Source organism: Athene noctua, chromosome 8, assembly GCF_965140245.1.
Source record: "Athene noctua chromosome 8, bAthNoc1.hap1.1, whole genome shotgun sequence".
In the NCBI taxonomy this organism is placed as follows: domain Eukaryota; kingdom Metazoa; phylum Chordata; class Aves; order Strigiformes; family Strigidae; genus Athene; species Athene noctua.
In genome coordinates this window covers 4131686-4148418 of record NC_134044.1, presented here as the reverse complement: position 1 = coordinate 4148418, position 16733 = coordinate 4131686, and the positions used below count along the sequence as shown (strand labels likewise).

General features: G+C 38.5%; 1 protein-coding gene across 1 annotated transcript in view; it reads right to left on the bottom strand.

Moving 5' to 3' along the window:
* UGGT1 (UDP-glucose glycoprotein glucosyltransferase 1) overlaps positions 1-16635 on the bottom strand; it is a 45610-nt gene extending 28975 nt beyond the window's left edge. Inside the window, exons 1-13 of the mRNA XM_074911817.1 lie at positions 16596-16635; positions 14253-14385; positions 13707-13842; positions 11815-11897; positions 11130-11260; positions 10148-10260; positions 8815-8989; positions 7425-7521; positions 5624-5702; positions 5316-5416; positions 4350-4449; positions 3228-3288; positions 44-135 (exon numbers count right to left, since the gene is read on the bottom strand). Of these exons, the coding sequence (XP_074767918.1) occupies positions 44-135; positions 3228-3288; positions 4350-4449; positions 5316-5416; positions 5624-5702; positions 7425-7521; positions 8815-8989; positions 10148-10260; positions 11130-11260; positions 11815-11897; positions 13707-13831 (1157 nt within the window). The 5' untranslated portion in view covers positions 13832-13842; positions 14253-14385; positions 16596-16635. The remainder of the gene's footprint in view (positions 1-43; positions 136-3227; positions 3289-4349; positions 4450-5315; positions 5417-5623; positions 5703-7424; positions 7522-8814; positions 8990-10147; positions 10261-11129; positions 11261-11814; positions 11898-13706; positions 13843-14252; positions 14386-16595) is intronic.
* Positions 16636-16733: the final 98 nt, after the last annotated feature.

The following is a 16733-nucleotide window of genomic DNA, read 5'->3' as shown; positions in this document are numbered from 1 at the left end:
GACTCCTAAACAAGATATATTCTGAAAAATAAAACATTCCTACCTAAATATGTCCTGAGTGTCTAAGTCAATAAGTAGTCCGTTGATGAACACAGCAGAATCTCCTGGTTGCAATCCTAATGTTCCTTTGAAATACTGAAAGAAAGTAGACCATTAGAACAATGCTCTGCACAGAAAAACATACTAGAGTTTAATGTGTCAAATTGCAGATTTTATCTCCCTTATTGCATTACAAATTGCACTGCATTACCTCTCAACTACAGTCTGCTGGCTTTGTGTGCACATCCATACCAGAGGAAAAAAACAATGGAAGCTATCTAGGGCATAAACCAGACTTCCATTTGTTTCTTCATACATGATTCAGTAGTGCATTGGAAAGTCCCTGAGTAGACTTTTTAAATATACTCAGATTAAATAATTAAAAATGCTTGAGAGAAGTAATTTAATTTTTCTTTTAGCTGACAGCCCACAAAGTAGATGGACAAACAGCATCCAGTTACCTGTGTTAGCTCTTCAATAGGCAGTTTTGGGCAGAACATACTTAAACTGCTAGATAGTGTCTGGCACTCACTAGTAGAATTATAACTACTACTGTAACTACTGTGTGTAAGGTACCAATCTTAAAAAAGCCCTGACCTAGTGGCTATGCCATCAATGAAATGTAGATGAGCTGCCACTGTAGTCTGATCTCCCCAAAATCAGGCAGCACAAAACGGGAAGTCTTATCAACATTTTTCCTCCAAGTACCTCTAAGCAGTACCCACGGGAACAGATACTTGCTCCTGAAGTGAGGCACCGTCACAGAGAACAATTTTGAACTGGGAGAGATGAATAAAACCCAGTCCTCCTGAAGTGAATTTCCCAACTCTAGCATGAAAAATTCTGTTTAAAAACTGAAAAATGACACTGCTTTCTTCCAGTACCTCTAGTTTTGTGGTACCAGTTAGAAAATTCTATTAAGAGGCATGATGAACACTGAAGAAGCAGCATAGTATTTGACATTTAAAAACACTAATATCATGAAGAATGTGAGCAAAGCAAATAGAGGAATAGCAAAGTACCATGTGAAGTACCAAGAACAGGAAAGCAGCATCTAATCAGGAAGAAATTATGTATTTTACTAAATAAAAAAAGCTCCCAGAGAAGAGCTGAGTACATGCAGTGTTAAATTGTATCTTTTTTGTGGATAATTACATAGTAAACAAAAACTTATTAATAGCAGTGAACTTCACTATCAAATAATACCAACAGACAGTCATGCAAAGAATAGCTTTAAAGGGCAGGGTTAGCTCTAGCCAGATCTGGATCTAGTAGCCTAGACAAACTTTGAATAAAAATGAATCCACAAAATCATGGGTTTACCTGTGGACCAGTCTGATCTAACACATAACAGAAAAGCCACCAGGTAGCTTTAGCTTGCACTTACATTCTATACTTTGTCCCTTCCAGAACCACACCGGACGACAGTGTCAAACCGCATCCCTTCTTTCCTGATTTTATCGCTATTGAACAACAAGGGATTTCTCTTTCAGAACAGGAATCTCAGGGGACTTGTAAGTAGATGTCAGGTAACTTTGCATTTACTACTAGACTAGCCAAATATTGTTGATTAGATTTTAAACAAAGACATAAGTGTGTACTTAACATACTTTTTATTTTTCCTATTAATACCAACTGAGACTGAAATGTAAGAATAGATCAGCATAGATCAGACAGCAAAAGCTGTTGTTTGGCTTTGTTTTTATCACCATCTTAAACTTTCATTTTGCACTCCATCCAGACTGCACTACCAGGTGTATTTCAACTGTACAAAATTCTGTACAAGAGCCTCTACAAAATTCCCAAGTGGCTACTGTTTTTTTCAGCACCTTGCTAATGCCAAGTACACAGCAGAGCTGTTGAAACATTTTTCTGCAAACACCAGAACCTACTCGGTGAACTCCAGAGGTCCCTCATAACCTGGGTGGTTTTATGATTGTGTTTCAAAGCACACATAGACTTACTTGGATAGCCGGTAAATTTTATTCCTTCACTAGTTTCACTCTGAAAAGCACCAACACTGGAACCATTTCCTCCACATAGTATGAATCATTCTAAGCCATGGCTGAAGGTTTTGAGTTTATTCTGTGACTCCCTTATAAACACTGATGAATTCCAGTATCTAAATACCATCTCAAATTAGGTAATGAGGACTAAATATCTTCTCCATCCTTAAAATTTAAGCATCTTCTTACATATATTTGCTTTTTAAGCAATAGCCTTCTAACAAGCTACATTCCATCCAGCTCAGACACTTTAAAATAATCTAAAAATATAATTACATTTTGACTCTAAAAACTTTCACTAAAAAGCACGCACATTTTTTAATATCTAATTGCTTTTGAGAAGTTCAGAATGAAATTAAAACCTAAAATCGGTGAAATCAGCTTCTTTTTAACCATTACCCAGAACAAGTAATGCTATGACACGCAGACTTTACACATCTGCTATACCACTCAAGTAAGATCTAGGTTAGAGACTGAAGGACCACGCAGCAGGCACAGTCCTTACAAGAAGCATCTCTATACAACCTGAGCTGGCAAGTCATCACTACAACGGTGCAACTCAAACTAAGTAAAGACTGATGTGACATAGACATCAACATTTCTACTGCTTCCTTTTTGACAGAATCCATCCTGTGGATCAGATTAAGACAGTACGCATGGAAATTCTAACACCTATGTTGTATCTTTTGTGTAAATAAACATTTTCCCCAGGGTTAAGAACATAGTACTTTAATTGTATTTAAAGTTAATTGTATAAAGATAAATAAACATCTGGCAGTTACCAGATTCTGGGTTCAGATACCTAACAGAAAGTCACTTTCATATACATTAACAGGTGCTTGCCAAACAACTATCACAATGCCTGACTACTGTGAACAACCACTGTAGGGGCAGCTCTGTGAACAAAATCCCACATCACCATTCTCCAGCACAGTGATCTCACTCAAAGAATTTAGGACCAATATTTTCATATTTGAGCAAACAAGCTAAATTACGTTCCTAATCCATGTTTGAAATCCACCACTTCTTTACTGCGCAGATGCATACTACAATAAAGTTGTGTGTGAAAATACCAGGTCATTATTTTGAGCAAAAATAATAAATAGAATTATTCTTTTCAAAGCTTGAATTTATATTAAAACAGAAGTGGAAAAACACTATGTTACTTTCTGGAAGCATTACCTTTTGGTTCTCTTCAATTTCTGCTCTTAGTTCCGATGAAACAACTGTTTTTGTTATGGCCCTAGAGAAATAAAAACATTATGCTGTGAATCATCTTTCTGTTTATCTAATGAATAGATTAAATACCTACTTACCCTAATTTTTGTACCTTTTATATAAATGTATTTAGTCTCCTAGTATATAGAGCTGCTATCAGAAGCACTTGCACTTTGTGGCACATTAAACAGTAGGATGCACTATTTTTTCTTGTATCATTCATCAGAACATAAAAATGTTAACCACATGCCAACTCGCAGTATGTAATTTAGTAAAATAACCATAGTAAAGTGGGTGCTGCCAGAAAGGTTAGAGGTGGAGGCTAGCAGCAAAAGCAGGGGGATTTCACTCCTCATTGTGGGTTCCCATTCCTTTCCTTACATTGGCTCTAGTGATTGCGTCATCACAGAACGGGCAAGTACAGCTCACAGACCTGACTGAAAACTCAGTGAGTGCAATGTCCACTTTAAGAAACTGTAACTAGCACAATCTTAACATCAGTTAGTGGGAAAGAAGACCAGAATTCAGTTTCTTTTTACTGTTGGGTGTATCTTCACCCACTCGAAAAGGAGGAGCTCCTACAACACCATCTTCATAACTCAGGTCATGGATTTGTCAACATAAATATATTTCTAGACTGGCTGAGCAGGCCAGATTATGACTTAATTTCTTGTAATTAATTTGAATATGATCATTCACAAAGTGCAAAAACCAGTGGAATTGCTCATCAGTCTCTGACATGAGATTGCCTGGCAAAGTGGATCCCAGAAGAAGAGTGGGATCCAGTGGAACAGATAAACCTTAAAGCCACCAAACAGAAAACCTATCCAATAAATTCTTGAGGACTTGATGCAAAAAGTTCAGAAGCATTTCACAACAGTCCACATCAACTGCCATCTGAGAAAGACACCCTGAGATTCATTTTGTAACCACAGGCTGAAGAACTTCTCTGCATAAACATTCCCCAGTGTTTGCTTCCAGCTAAATGGGAACTCAGACATCAACCCTGCCAAGGCTGCCTTGTCTCAGGTTCTGCTCAGAAAAAAGATTGTAAGAAAACTTCCTAGAACTCATCATTAAAGTTACCTGGCCTTTGTAGGAAAGTTCTGACTGAGATCTTTCATGACCATCAAAGCATCCACAGGGGGAGCAGTCAGAATGCGAGCAGCAGTTTGAAAACTTAAATCTAGAAGGGAGAAAACAGAAGTCAAGAAATCTAAACTGAAAACAAGCCAATGGAGAGTCATCTGAACTTTAGATTTCAACTTTTTTGCTTATTTGCAACCTATGAAAATTCATTTTCCATCTGCACCTTTAGATATTTTTTAAAAAAAAAAAAAAATCTTCCTGTCTTCAACTTCTGCTTGTTGCCTTGAAGTAACCCTTTCAAAATGAAGCAGTGTATCCTGTTTGCAGGTCACTTCAATGAGTCCGGACCACTGGCTGAGGTGGGAGGACCTGCCCTTCAGAAGGGGTTTCAGTACTTGTTTCACAAGCTAGAAATATGAACAGCCATCTGTTGGATATAGGTAGATTCTCTATGGCTACAACATATGTTCAGCATTTCAAATTACTCTTTTTTTTCCAGAGGATGAAAAGCCTTTCCACAGGCCTCTACAGATGATTTCCAGGGAAACAGGCCAGAGTTGCATGCAGATGCTTTTGAAATAAGGTTTTACTCTGGTCTTGAGAAATCTCAGCCTTCCACGCCAAGAATGTAACCATGGAAAGAAACTTTACATTTCCTTTGCTTTTCTGCATTTAGCAGATCATACAAGTAGTCAGCTGAAGAGCAAGTGTCTTACTGTACTTCACAATATAGAATGCAAACCTCGTTTCAGAAGTCCTGTGAAAAGAGTCTTTCTAAAAGCTATTGCAACAGGACTCTAAAAGGTGGTATAGAAAAATCCAGTATTTTCCAGTGCAGCAACTCATAGTCAAACTCTCTCAACCGTACACAGCCACTAGCAACCCCATCTGCGTAGAACACAAGAAGATATGTTTACATCAAGTTTTTGCAGTACAATACTTAAAAGTCTTCATACAGATTACCTTGTAACTGCCATACTTTCAAAGGTGCCATTTCATTGGTACTTTCCACGAGGTGTTTTCTAAGCTCTTTCAGCTCTTCTGTCAAGTCAGGATACAACTGCCTAAAAGGGTACAAGGGTAAAACAATTTCTGTGGTTTCCTACAAGCAAGTCAGCTGCTAATTCAAATCCCATGAAAAAGTATGCTACTAACACACACGGAAAGTGTCAGGCAGTTAAAAAAATAATAACAAAGCAAAAGATCAACATCTCTGAGACGTCAAGTTTTCTTGATATGACAAAGACCAACAACTTACAACTGAGTTTTACCTTAGCTTTCCAAACAGAAATCCCTGCACTTCATCAATAGGGTCACTTTCATCTATTACTGTAGCATTCACATCTGTGCCTATAAACACACAGAAAAGAACACTATTACCAAGCTATTCAGAAACAGTTCTCACACTCATTTTGATTAGTTTCACAAAACTACACTGCAGTAATCAATAACAAGAAAGAAAGGGCAAGTTTCAGGTTTACTTTTAAACCTGTATCCAAGAGACGTTACCTTTATAAATGAACTCAGTAACAGCTGAAATAAAACCATAAAACCCGGTTGAATTATTGAGAAGGAAAATCGTAAGACAAGTGGAAATCTCAGAGGCCTAGGCATTGCAGAGGAATTCACTGGGATGTGGGAGCTTTCAGGATGTGACAGCTTTGTAGAGTAAGTGCTAAACTTCAATTGTGAACCCTACCCTGATTTTATCCCCAAAATACATGATAAAAAAATAGTATCCTAGTAAAGTCCAATTCTGTGCTTAAGCATCAAGAAGAAATCTGTGCAAAAGACTCCCACGATCCCCCAGCCAGCTGGACACATGCCAGCTCCATTCTAGATGTTTTATGCTTAAGTCTAACTAGAGGTTCTGACCTTTTAGATGAGTGTTTGCTCCTGGACAAGCCAAAACAGCACAGGCATGAACAAAAGACTTCACAGTCAGAACATTCACAGAATCAGACAGGAGCTGGATGAGAACCATATACCTCTGGTGGGCAGCTTACTATCTACTGAGCTATTTGCAGCTCGTAGCAATACAAGTACAGTTTGTCCATTTTGTAAAACATTTCAGATTACTCTATTTAGATTACTGATCAGTATAAAACTTTGCAAGTTTACAAATAACAAATCTTCCTCAGATTTACTTTTTTTTCCCCACCTGAAGGCCTTTAATGTCCTATTCTACAAACAATATCAGAGCTTTTGCATGAGTTTTTGGTAACAAACTAATGGAAATTCGCACACAGTAATAACAATCTTAAATTGGATCACCTCCTCCAGTATGTTAGGTTCTCTTAAAATTAAATACTTTTGCAAATAAAGCCCAAAGGTTTTATGTATCTATGCTCTACATGGGGCCAAAATATTCTGAGTCAAGAGTTTAGATCTGTATTTAGAAACTGATAAAACTGCAAAATCCTGAAGAGCCCAATTCAAAATCTGAGTTCTGTTCTCCACAACCGTTATCTCTAACTAAAAAAAAAAATAAATTAAAAAAAAAAATTAAAAAATCTTAATTACTTAAGTCCAAGATAAAAGCAGAAATTCTGGGATTTACATGTATGTGTGCACGTGTAAATAAGCAGTATACACACAGATTACTCTAACAGGTGCATGAGAGATTGCAAAACAGATCAGTGCTCTAAAGAAAGCAAAAGCAAAAACCAATGCAGAATTCTAAGTTCTGTTTTCCGAAAAAACGAGAACAGGAAACACATTCTGCTCTGAGGATAGATAAACTAAGGCAAGTTAAGGTAGAGGAATTGCTTTACATCTGCAGAGAGTCTGGTTATCTGGTAAGAAATTAGTTGCATTAGTAGTGCCACTATGAAGATCTAGTCCAGAGTCATGACTCCACTGTGCTGAGCATTTCACAAAGACAGAAGACAAGTGCCATGGCAAAGGTATGCCTTGTAAAGAACATAATCCCAAAATAGAGCAGAACAGAAGTGTTTTCAGACCTGAAGAAAGAAGAATATCTGCAATTCAAACATTCATATCAAAAGAAATATCAAATTATCTTTGCAAAATTAAAATGTTCACAGGAAAATACTCAAAATAATAATTCACCTTTCACCTGTGTATCATCCTTGGCCTTATATTCTGTACTTTTAATAGCCAGCTCCACACCATAGCCAGAAAGGTAGACTTTTTCTTTACTGGGAGTCTGTAAGGAAAAGCAAGCAGTACAATATTGCCACTCTTTCTTTGCATGCACAGATTAAAAGCTGCCATTTCCCAAAGCTAAGAAATCTCAGGCTGGTACACATTTCACATATCATAACTAGTAATGTGTAACTGGGAAACAAACACAATGAGTGATTCTGCAGCAATGTACTGTAATAATTATATTTCCTACTGTATTTCAACAACATTTTTTGAAGTTCAGCAAGCAAAGATAACTCTATGAACCAAAAAAATACCAAAAAACACAAAGGAAAGAGGAACACAAAACAACGTTCTCAGGATTCGGTGTATCATGACTCACATCATCAAACCAAATAGAGGAGGGAAAGGAACTTCAGCTGTCAAGTTCAAAAATGAAACTGAAGAGTTACAACAGAGAATTACAAAAAAATAATAAATCGGTGACTTGAGACACACATAATTAGTTCTGACTTTAATAGGCAACAAGCATGACTGCTTGTTAGTATTCTGAAATATACAGGAGTCACACAACTGTATTGAGATCTGCTGTGCAATACACTTAATTTTGAATGTAAGTATTCCTCCCAACACTGATAAACAAATTACTTTAAAAAAGAAAAGTGGTGTATGCAGTGAGTTACTTTATTTTATTAAAAGTGCAAACGTCACTAGAAGTGAACCAGCTTTTTTTTTTTGCACTCAGGTCTCGCTACTAGTTGCTACACTGCAGGTTTTAGCAACGTTAAATAATATTCAGGAAAAAAGTCAAACAACTCAAATTTCTCAGAGCTTCTGAAATGTAGAGTTAAACACTAATCCAGTGGCTACAGGCAATTTAGTGGAGGGACATGGAAACAAGGACTAATTGCACAAGGACTGGTAAGTGGTTCTGGAATAAAATTGCTACAGAAACAATGCCTTTCATTTGAAAATGGTACCATAAGGCTAATCCCTGATTTTCATATTAAGTAATTAAGTGGCCTGACTATCTGGTTCCTATAATGTAATATAGGTAGAGCAACATTTTTTTAGATTAGTCTGTAAATAATCTGAGATGTTTAACTCTGCATTTCTAAAATCAAATGATTCTCTTATTTAAACAATCAAATTTAAAATATCCAGTATTCCTCAGCTGCATGCAATAAAAAATAAACTTTGAGTATTCCAAATAAATATCAAGCAGCAACACATTATGCAAATGTCAATTTAAAGGGAACCAACTTAGGCGAGTTTGCTTTTTTAAAACCCAGACCAGTTACTCTTTCTATGTCAAATACCTTTGTTACAATGCACAACGCACAAATATACTTACAGCAATATAGTGTCTGAGGACATAAGTGATTTCTCCTGCCTCAGCCTTTAAAACAAGCCTCTTATGGTATCTGTAGAACTCCTCTGAGCCAATCTCAGCGTAAAGTATGACGACAGGACTTTCAGGGTTTGACACTGGGTATTTGTGGTCCCCTTTGAATAAAAATGGCTTTGGCCTAAGAGTAAACATTGAAGATTATCACACTGTGATTCATAGCATTTCCTCGCTCAAAGCAAGATGCAAAATTTCTTTTTCTCACAGTTAATCACTGTTCCTGTCTTCACTGAATGCATATGCCAAGCTATTCCCGAATATTATCAAGGTCAGCAGCACTTGATGCATGTCGATAAAGCTTTGTTAAAAATGGGCGTATGAAAATCAAACAAGTAGTTAGGTCTATTTTGAATCTAATATGATCCTTAGTTTAAAAATTAGCCACTTCCCTTAAATTTCCAATTACCTTTTTTTTTTTCCTCACAGTGGTGATTCATAAATTCTGTATAAAAAAAATAAAAGGCTAAGAGAAAAAAGGGTCCAGGAACTCAAGTTCAATTGAACCCTGTCACTGGCTTAGTATACAAACAAGAAAGTGAATGAGAAGACTATTCTCAACTTCTGTTTTCAAATTTTGTCTAAAATACAACGAATTATTTAAAATATTCCCAGTGAGTGAGAGGAATAATGTATGAGCTGTAGATGCCCTATGTCTGCACATTGACAAAAAACCCTTTATGCTTACAGAAACCAGACCTACCAAGATTACTATGAAGACAAACTGAAATGTAAGGGTTTAGGTTTCTTTTTCTAAAGAGGTATTATATAGTTTCTTTATGTTGCTAAAAGTTACAATCAAGTTCTGTTCTTGTAAAGAAATCCGAATTTGATATATATATTGTGGTAAATTTTCTTTGTTAATGCTGAGAAAATTATATAGGGAAAAAATACTGTGCATGCTTTGAGCCATTCATGAAACAATCTCTCTTATATTAACTATCATTTTAATACACAGCCCAGCGCTTTCTATTCTCCCTACATACTAAAGGCTTTACATACTCCTGAGAATTCCTACCATCCCTCAACAATTTGTTTCCAACTTTTCCTATGCGCATTCTTCCTCCTAGCAGAAGATCAGAGAACAACGGCTAAGAAAACAATCATTCCAGTCAGGCTTCATAAGAAATAAGAGACTGCCACTTCTGTGCAAGCAATGGACAGTATAAATCAACACTGAAGAATGTAGAAACCACTGGTTTATTACAATCTCTTTCCAGCAGTAAGTCTAACTAGGTTAAATTTTAAGAGCTAATCCAGTGACAGGAAATGAAGTAAATACCTTTCTGAAGCTGCCTGTAAAAGGTTTCCAAGAGAGTCAAATTCACACGTCTTCTCCCCATGCACAGCAAAAAACAGGGTACAGCCCTTCGGTGGAGGTTCATCTGCTGCTATCTGTATTAAAATATTTGTAATAAAGTAGGTTGAATGTTTGTCCTTAGAACAAGTGAAAATGGTAACAGTGTAGCTCTATAGCAAACGGTCTTCTTCGATTTCCTGAATTCTAAACTAGTATTTCTTCCTTACTTATTACATAATTTAAATGCAAGGTAAAAATTGCAAATTTGAGAGTTAAGTCTTAACTTATTAAATATTTTTCCAGTCTATTACTATTAACTGTAATATTAGTTCCAGGCAAAAAAACATGAGGCTTGCAATTGTAAGGTTTTAGGTTGAGGGTTTTTTTGCATTACGCATCAGAAACCTCTACATTTGTTAATCATCAAATGATAAAATGACTCCAGATGAAAAAGGATGATCTTCTAGTATTACTTAAGTAAAGCACATAATAATGTGAGACAATTTGCAATGAACTATATGATACACCGAGTCTGAAAAAGAACGGAGACTACAATGAACTTCCATTCATTCTAATCATTAGAGCTATATATTCATGGATCACTATCTTCACATAAGTACAACTGGAAAACAGGAACAGTAGCAGCAGCACAGGTACCAACAGAGGACCTATAGGGATTTTCCTCGTAAAAATCTTCACACAATTATTAGTGCAGTGGGCATCAAAGATATGCAGACATGTCAAAATCCAAATTCTTTAGTCTGCTCTAGACAGATGGACTCAAATTTGGCACTCAATTAAATTAGTATATTTAACATACTAATTAACTAGCTTCAGCTCAGCTGTATGGAGCATTTAATCAGTTCAGGATTTTTTATACTCTTAAATGTCTCCTTATACAGCTCGCTCCTTTCTGGGCCAGAGGTAGTGTTCTACAAATTGTTTGAGGATTTCCTGTACTAACCTGCTGAAAAGCTTGAACTGTTGCAGAGTAAGAGCGTAAAGACAAGGAAAATTTTAACAAATTCTGCTGCAAAGGTGACAGAGTCTGGCAGGCTACTTTCAGCATTTCATGGTAAGAAGAAGAATCGCTACCTGCAAAGTCAAAGAACAAACAGTTATCTTTCTATACCATGCTCTCACTGAAGAAAGGCTTTTCATCTCAATTGTGATTTATACTAACAGAAGCCCGTGGCATTAATTGTAAATATGCACATGACCATTACTCCTCAATTTTTATTACAGCCAGTTCTACAGATGGACGAGAGTGAACTTCAATAGAGATCCATGAGAGTACACTTAAATACACTCCTGAGGGTGCAAGCATAGGCTTTGGGAGGTGGGAAACATTAAGAGCTCCCATTTAATTTCCATTGAGAAACAGAAACACAGAGAAAAATCATTTATTATATTTTATACTTCATGTTGAAACAGAAACTGGCAAGTAAAACATCTTTTGGACTCACCCACTACAGCTTTTGTGAAATGGATAGCCAAAAGCCCTGAGCACTTTGCAGTAAAGACATTACTGAAATCAGTCCTCATTTGACTTATACAATACTAACACAATGGAAGGTGAAACATTTTAGTTTATTTTTCAACCATACCAACTATCAGTCATCATCAAGAAAAAAGTTATGAAAACTTACCATCCTGTTCAGATGTCTTAATATTTTGACTGGCTTCAACGAAATTCCAGAATTTTTCTTGACCTTCTTCTGATAAAAATTCACTGAGTAAAAAGAGAAAGTTAACTGGATCTATGAATTTTCTCTCAAGTGACAATTCTAATACTTTGTAAAGCTTACAGAAAGTTAGCTCCCACCATATGTTTACCTATATCAGAAAACCATGTTACTAGAAAAAGTAGTCCAGGAAAGCTAAAAACCAAACTCAAACAAGTAATAGTTGCAGGCCAGGAGAAACACACAGTACACGAAAGAAGCTTGTAAAGCACTTATTAATCTCTCAGAGACCACTGGCAGACAGCAGTGTGCATCCTGGGAGCTCTCCTCCCTAAGGCATTTCTTTGCTATCTATCTTTTATGAGAAACATTAATTTTTGTTTACTTTGCTGTAACAAACTGTACTTTTTTGGAACTACTAGCTTTGGTGGAGGTTTTTGTTTGTTTGTTTTTAGATGAGCAAAGTAAATCACAGTTTCAAATCATGATGCTGTTGTAATTAACCATACATTAAGCATATTATTAGGTAGGTATACAACATGAGTAAAATAATTCTCTAAACATTGTTAATAACAAATACTTTATCATGTTTAAACTTGCAACATGCCTCACATGCTAAAGGGTGCTACAGCACAAGATCTGAGCCCACTACCTGCCACAATAGCTTGTGTGTTCATTTCAACCTGTTCTGACCTACGGTGATAAGTAATTCTTGAACAATTGGGTAATGAATTGCAGTGCTGGCCTAAGAAAATTGAACAGCAGGAATGATTATACACTGCAGTGCTGTACTGTTCTGCAATTTACCCCAGAAAAAACAATCCTACTTACCCAAAGTCTTTGAATATCATGGTTAGGTTATATATCAAGTCTTTGGCACATTATTTTAATGATTTGCTTACTATTTCACAGTCTCTTACTGTGAGCTTTTCCCCAGCAAGTATCTTGCATTTCAGGGTATTTAAATCCTGGCATTAACACCTGAGCTTTGTATTTAACTGTTCAAGGATTTTCAGTCTTCAAACCTCAGCTTCTATAGAGAAGGTGACAGAAAAATAACTTCACCTAGGACACACTTATCCTACCACCCAAAGCCATGCCATCTGAATGAAACCCAGCAATGCCCAACTATTTTTATGTGAACCAGTTTGCAATAACGCAGGCAGAATTCTGTATGTGGCAACACCCTTAAGAGATACAAAATTAAACACACGCACAAAAAGCTAGAAGTCCCTTTTTTTTGCATAGACATCTCCAAATTAGAATACTGCAAAATGAAACGATGGTGACTTGTAAAGTGCTAAGTAGACTGGGAGTGAAAAGACACCATTTTGCTTTCTTTTTGCTTTTTTTTTTTTTTAAAGACACAATTTAAATCTTTAATACCATAAAAGAAATCTCCCCAGGCTGACTTGCACAACTCTTAACAAAGCAGCTGACTTAAGATAATCAATGCACAACCCACATGAACAAAATTAAACTCAAGCTCAACTGAGCTAAACGTACATAAGCAACATATATCAAAACCTGCTGTCATCACTGATGTGATGACAAGAGCATGCTAAACCTCTCTATTGAGTGCTTTGAGTAAAACTTCATAAGGCAAAAAATAACTATTAATTGTTATTAATGTTTGTTCTAATGCACAATGAAAGAATTTACCATGCAAAAAACTATCTACTTGAAAATATTCAGCCCACCTCCCCAAATGCAGCAATGATCACGTTCAACTGTTATTGCTGCCAATGAGCTAGCAATGACCAGAATCCACAGCACCACAAACGAAAAAGAAAACATGTTATCTTTACCCTCTAAACATACACTCATTTGTCAATGAAAAATCACAGTGCACTTACCTTGTTTCAAGTAATAAAGGAGTTGAAGACCACTTCGTAGTTAGAGATGTTGTCACAGCCTTAGAATCTCCTTTTACAAGTGAAGAGCTGAACCAGATTCCAAGAACTGCAGTAAGTATTCCCATTTTATAGAAGCCTAAACAAGATGAAGAGATAAAGTTAGTTTTGCACCATCTCTTTTTGTAAGTACAGAATCTTACACATTTTGTGATTCAGTGGCACATTTAATACAGTACATCAGCGACACAATCATACTCTCACTTGGGCTTACAAAATCAAAATACTATGAAAACATGAAAAGGGACAAGGACTTTAAGATCTGACTCCCAAGCTGCAGTTAAACTTAAATCAATTCCAGCTTCCTCTATGTTTTCCAATAAACTTGCTTCTGTTCTGGGACACGCACATCATACACTACATGCCTTAAGAAGAGGTGCTACAAACAGTGCATATTTCAAACTAGGTGGAAAACCAAACCACTGTTCATGTTACAGGAGGTACAATCACATTTTGTGTTTGCACAGATCCACCAGCTGGCATACTAACCAGTGCCAGAAGAGCCAGGCAAGGTTAAGGTTTCCTAGTCAGCCCTTCAGGTTCTGCTGGGTACTGCGGACTTCTCTGGGGAATGAAGAAACAAGCATTTCCTGGATGCACTAAGTACCACCAACTTTAGAAGCTGAAAAATGAATGAAATCATGAAGACAGACTCAAATGATACAACCTACTGTGAGAAATGAGCCAAAAAATCCCACAGAAATTATGTCATTTCTTTATGACCTTCATGGCTACTTTCATACCTATATGTTCTCTGACCTACACACCATAACAAAGCTGAGTGGAATTTCCTTGTCCATAACTTTTAAGCTTGTGGAAGACCCAAATTCTCCTGTTAGCTTTCCATTACAGTCTCCAAAAGTTCAAGCTTTTTCCCCCCCTCTCCAACTAGAGTATATTTACTCCACACCCAATATACATCCAGGCACTCTCTCACTTCTTAATCCTTATTTTTCTGGATAACTCATTTTCCATTTTGCCCCTGCTATTGAAAAAACAGCCCACTCGGATCCCAGGTATATTACACCCAGCAACCTGTGAGGATCTAACTTGTGTCTCTTTTTCATGATGATCTCAATGTAAAACATGGTCTTTGCATATGTCTTCTGTACCTGTAGCTATAGCTCTACCTCTGTGTGTATAGAGATTGACAAAACTTCATCCTACTACCTTTAAAAATTTACACTACTCCAGCGAAAAGTTCACCAGATCTCCCATGGCTCCTTCTGTATCTCAACGTCCCTTCTTCCAAAAGAAAACCAGAAATGCCCTGCTATAATATATGAAGAGCAACCTGCTCAGCTGCACACGACATTTGTTTTACGCTGCACCTGGGAAGCAGACAGATGGTGTCGTGTAACACGGAACGGTCCCAGCTACCACTTGCTGTGTGCAGAGGAAGAAGCTCAGTCAATATTTGTGGAGTGAAATGTTGGCTTCTGCCAAGTGCAACAAAAAACAAGGTCTGCAGTTCATCCCAGGATCAGGTCCTTCTTATTCACTGCAAATCTTACACAGTAGTTTGGAACATGGAAATTAATATACTGTACTGCATTATGGCTAAAACTCCTGTGCTGCTCTCTCATGCCTGCTTTCCCATTCTGTGAAAGACTGTAATAAAAACCTTTTTATATATGAAATAGGGGAAAAAGAAAAAGGATGCATTTGTCATCTGACACCAGTTCAGTCACTGAAAACCTGCAGATACTTCTGCTATCCACACTCCATGAATAACAACAGCCATAAGACAAAGAAAAGGCCAGTATCTCAAAAAAAAAAAAAGGTAAAAAAATACACCCTGGAGAACAGAAGAGGTAAGAGGCACAGAAATGAACATAAGTGACATGAGGAGATCCAGCTGTGTTCTGTGTGAGGCAACAAAGAAAAACCTGAATTAAGACATTGTAAAGTGGATTTTTCAAGACTCATCTATAAATATTTTTCCTCCGATTACTCAGTTTAAAATACCGCTGACTTCTGGAAACTTGCACAGCTCCAGCCTTCGAGAAAGGGATAAAGCATCCCATAGCCACGGGTCCTGAGGGACCACTGACCTCTGCCGCGTACAGTGAGGTCTGCTTGGTAGCAAACGGGTAAGACACTCCACTTCGGGGAAGGGAAAGTGGAAAAAGACCTCCTGCTTGGACCAAGATGCCAGTGCCAAGAGGCCCCAACGCTGAAGTAAGGTATCTGTCTGAACCCAGTGCAGTGAACGGTAAAGATCACTGGTAATGCACAGAGGTCTGTAAGCACATGTTTTAAAGCGTGGGTATCATGTTGCCGTACTACAGACACCGAAACTAAAACATGGCGTTTAACTGATCAGTCCAAAATCACATGCTTGAGGAGCTTTGACTGGAAACGACTTGTTCTAGCTGCCAGTCAACATCCAGCGTGCTTTCATAAAACCCTCACCCGTCACACCGCACGGCTCGCTAAGTGAAGAGCGGCAACGCAGGCACTGCTGATAACGAAAAAAACCCCCAAAACTGAAGCCTGGGACGTCTGTTCGCTAGTGGCGAAGGGCGCTTAAGCCCCGAGCGCGGTCTCGGAAGCTCTCCAGCCCCTCTCGGCTCGCACGGCCGCCGACTGACCGACGCCGGCGGCGCGCAGAGCCCGCCCGCCGCCCGAGGCGCCGCAGGGCTGAGGGGCGGCGGCGGAGCGGTCCCCGGCTCCGCCCGCCCGCTTCCACCCCACCTGCCCCGCCGTAACGGCCGCCGGGGCCCGCCGAGCGCCGCGGCCGCTCCCGCCTCCCCCGCCCGGCGCCCTGAGGGAGGCGCCGCAGGCCCCCGCGCCCCTGGCCCCGCGCGCGGGTCGCCGTGGTAACCGCACCTGCGAGCGGCCGCCACGCTCCCTTCCGGCTCGCGCCGCGCCCGCCGCTTCCGGGTACGGCGCTTCCGCTGCCGGGCGAGAGGGGCCGCGGCGCCACAGAGTCACCGCGGGGCAGGGCCAGACTGTCGCCCCGGCGCC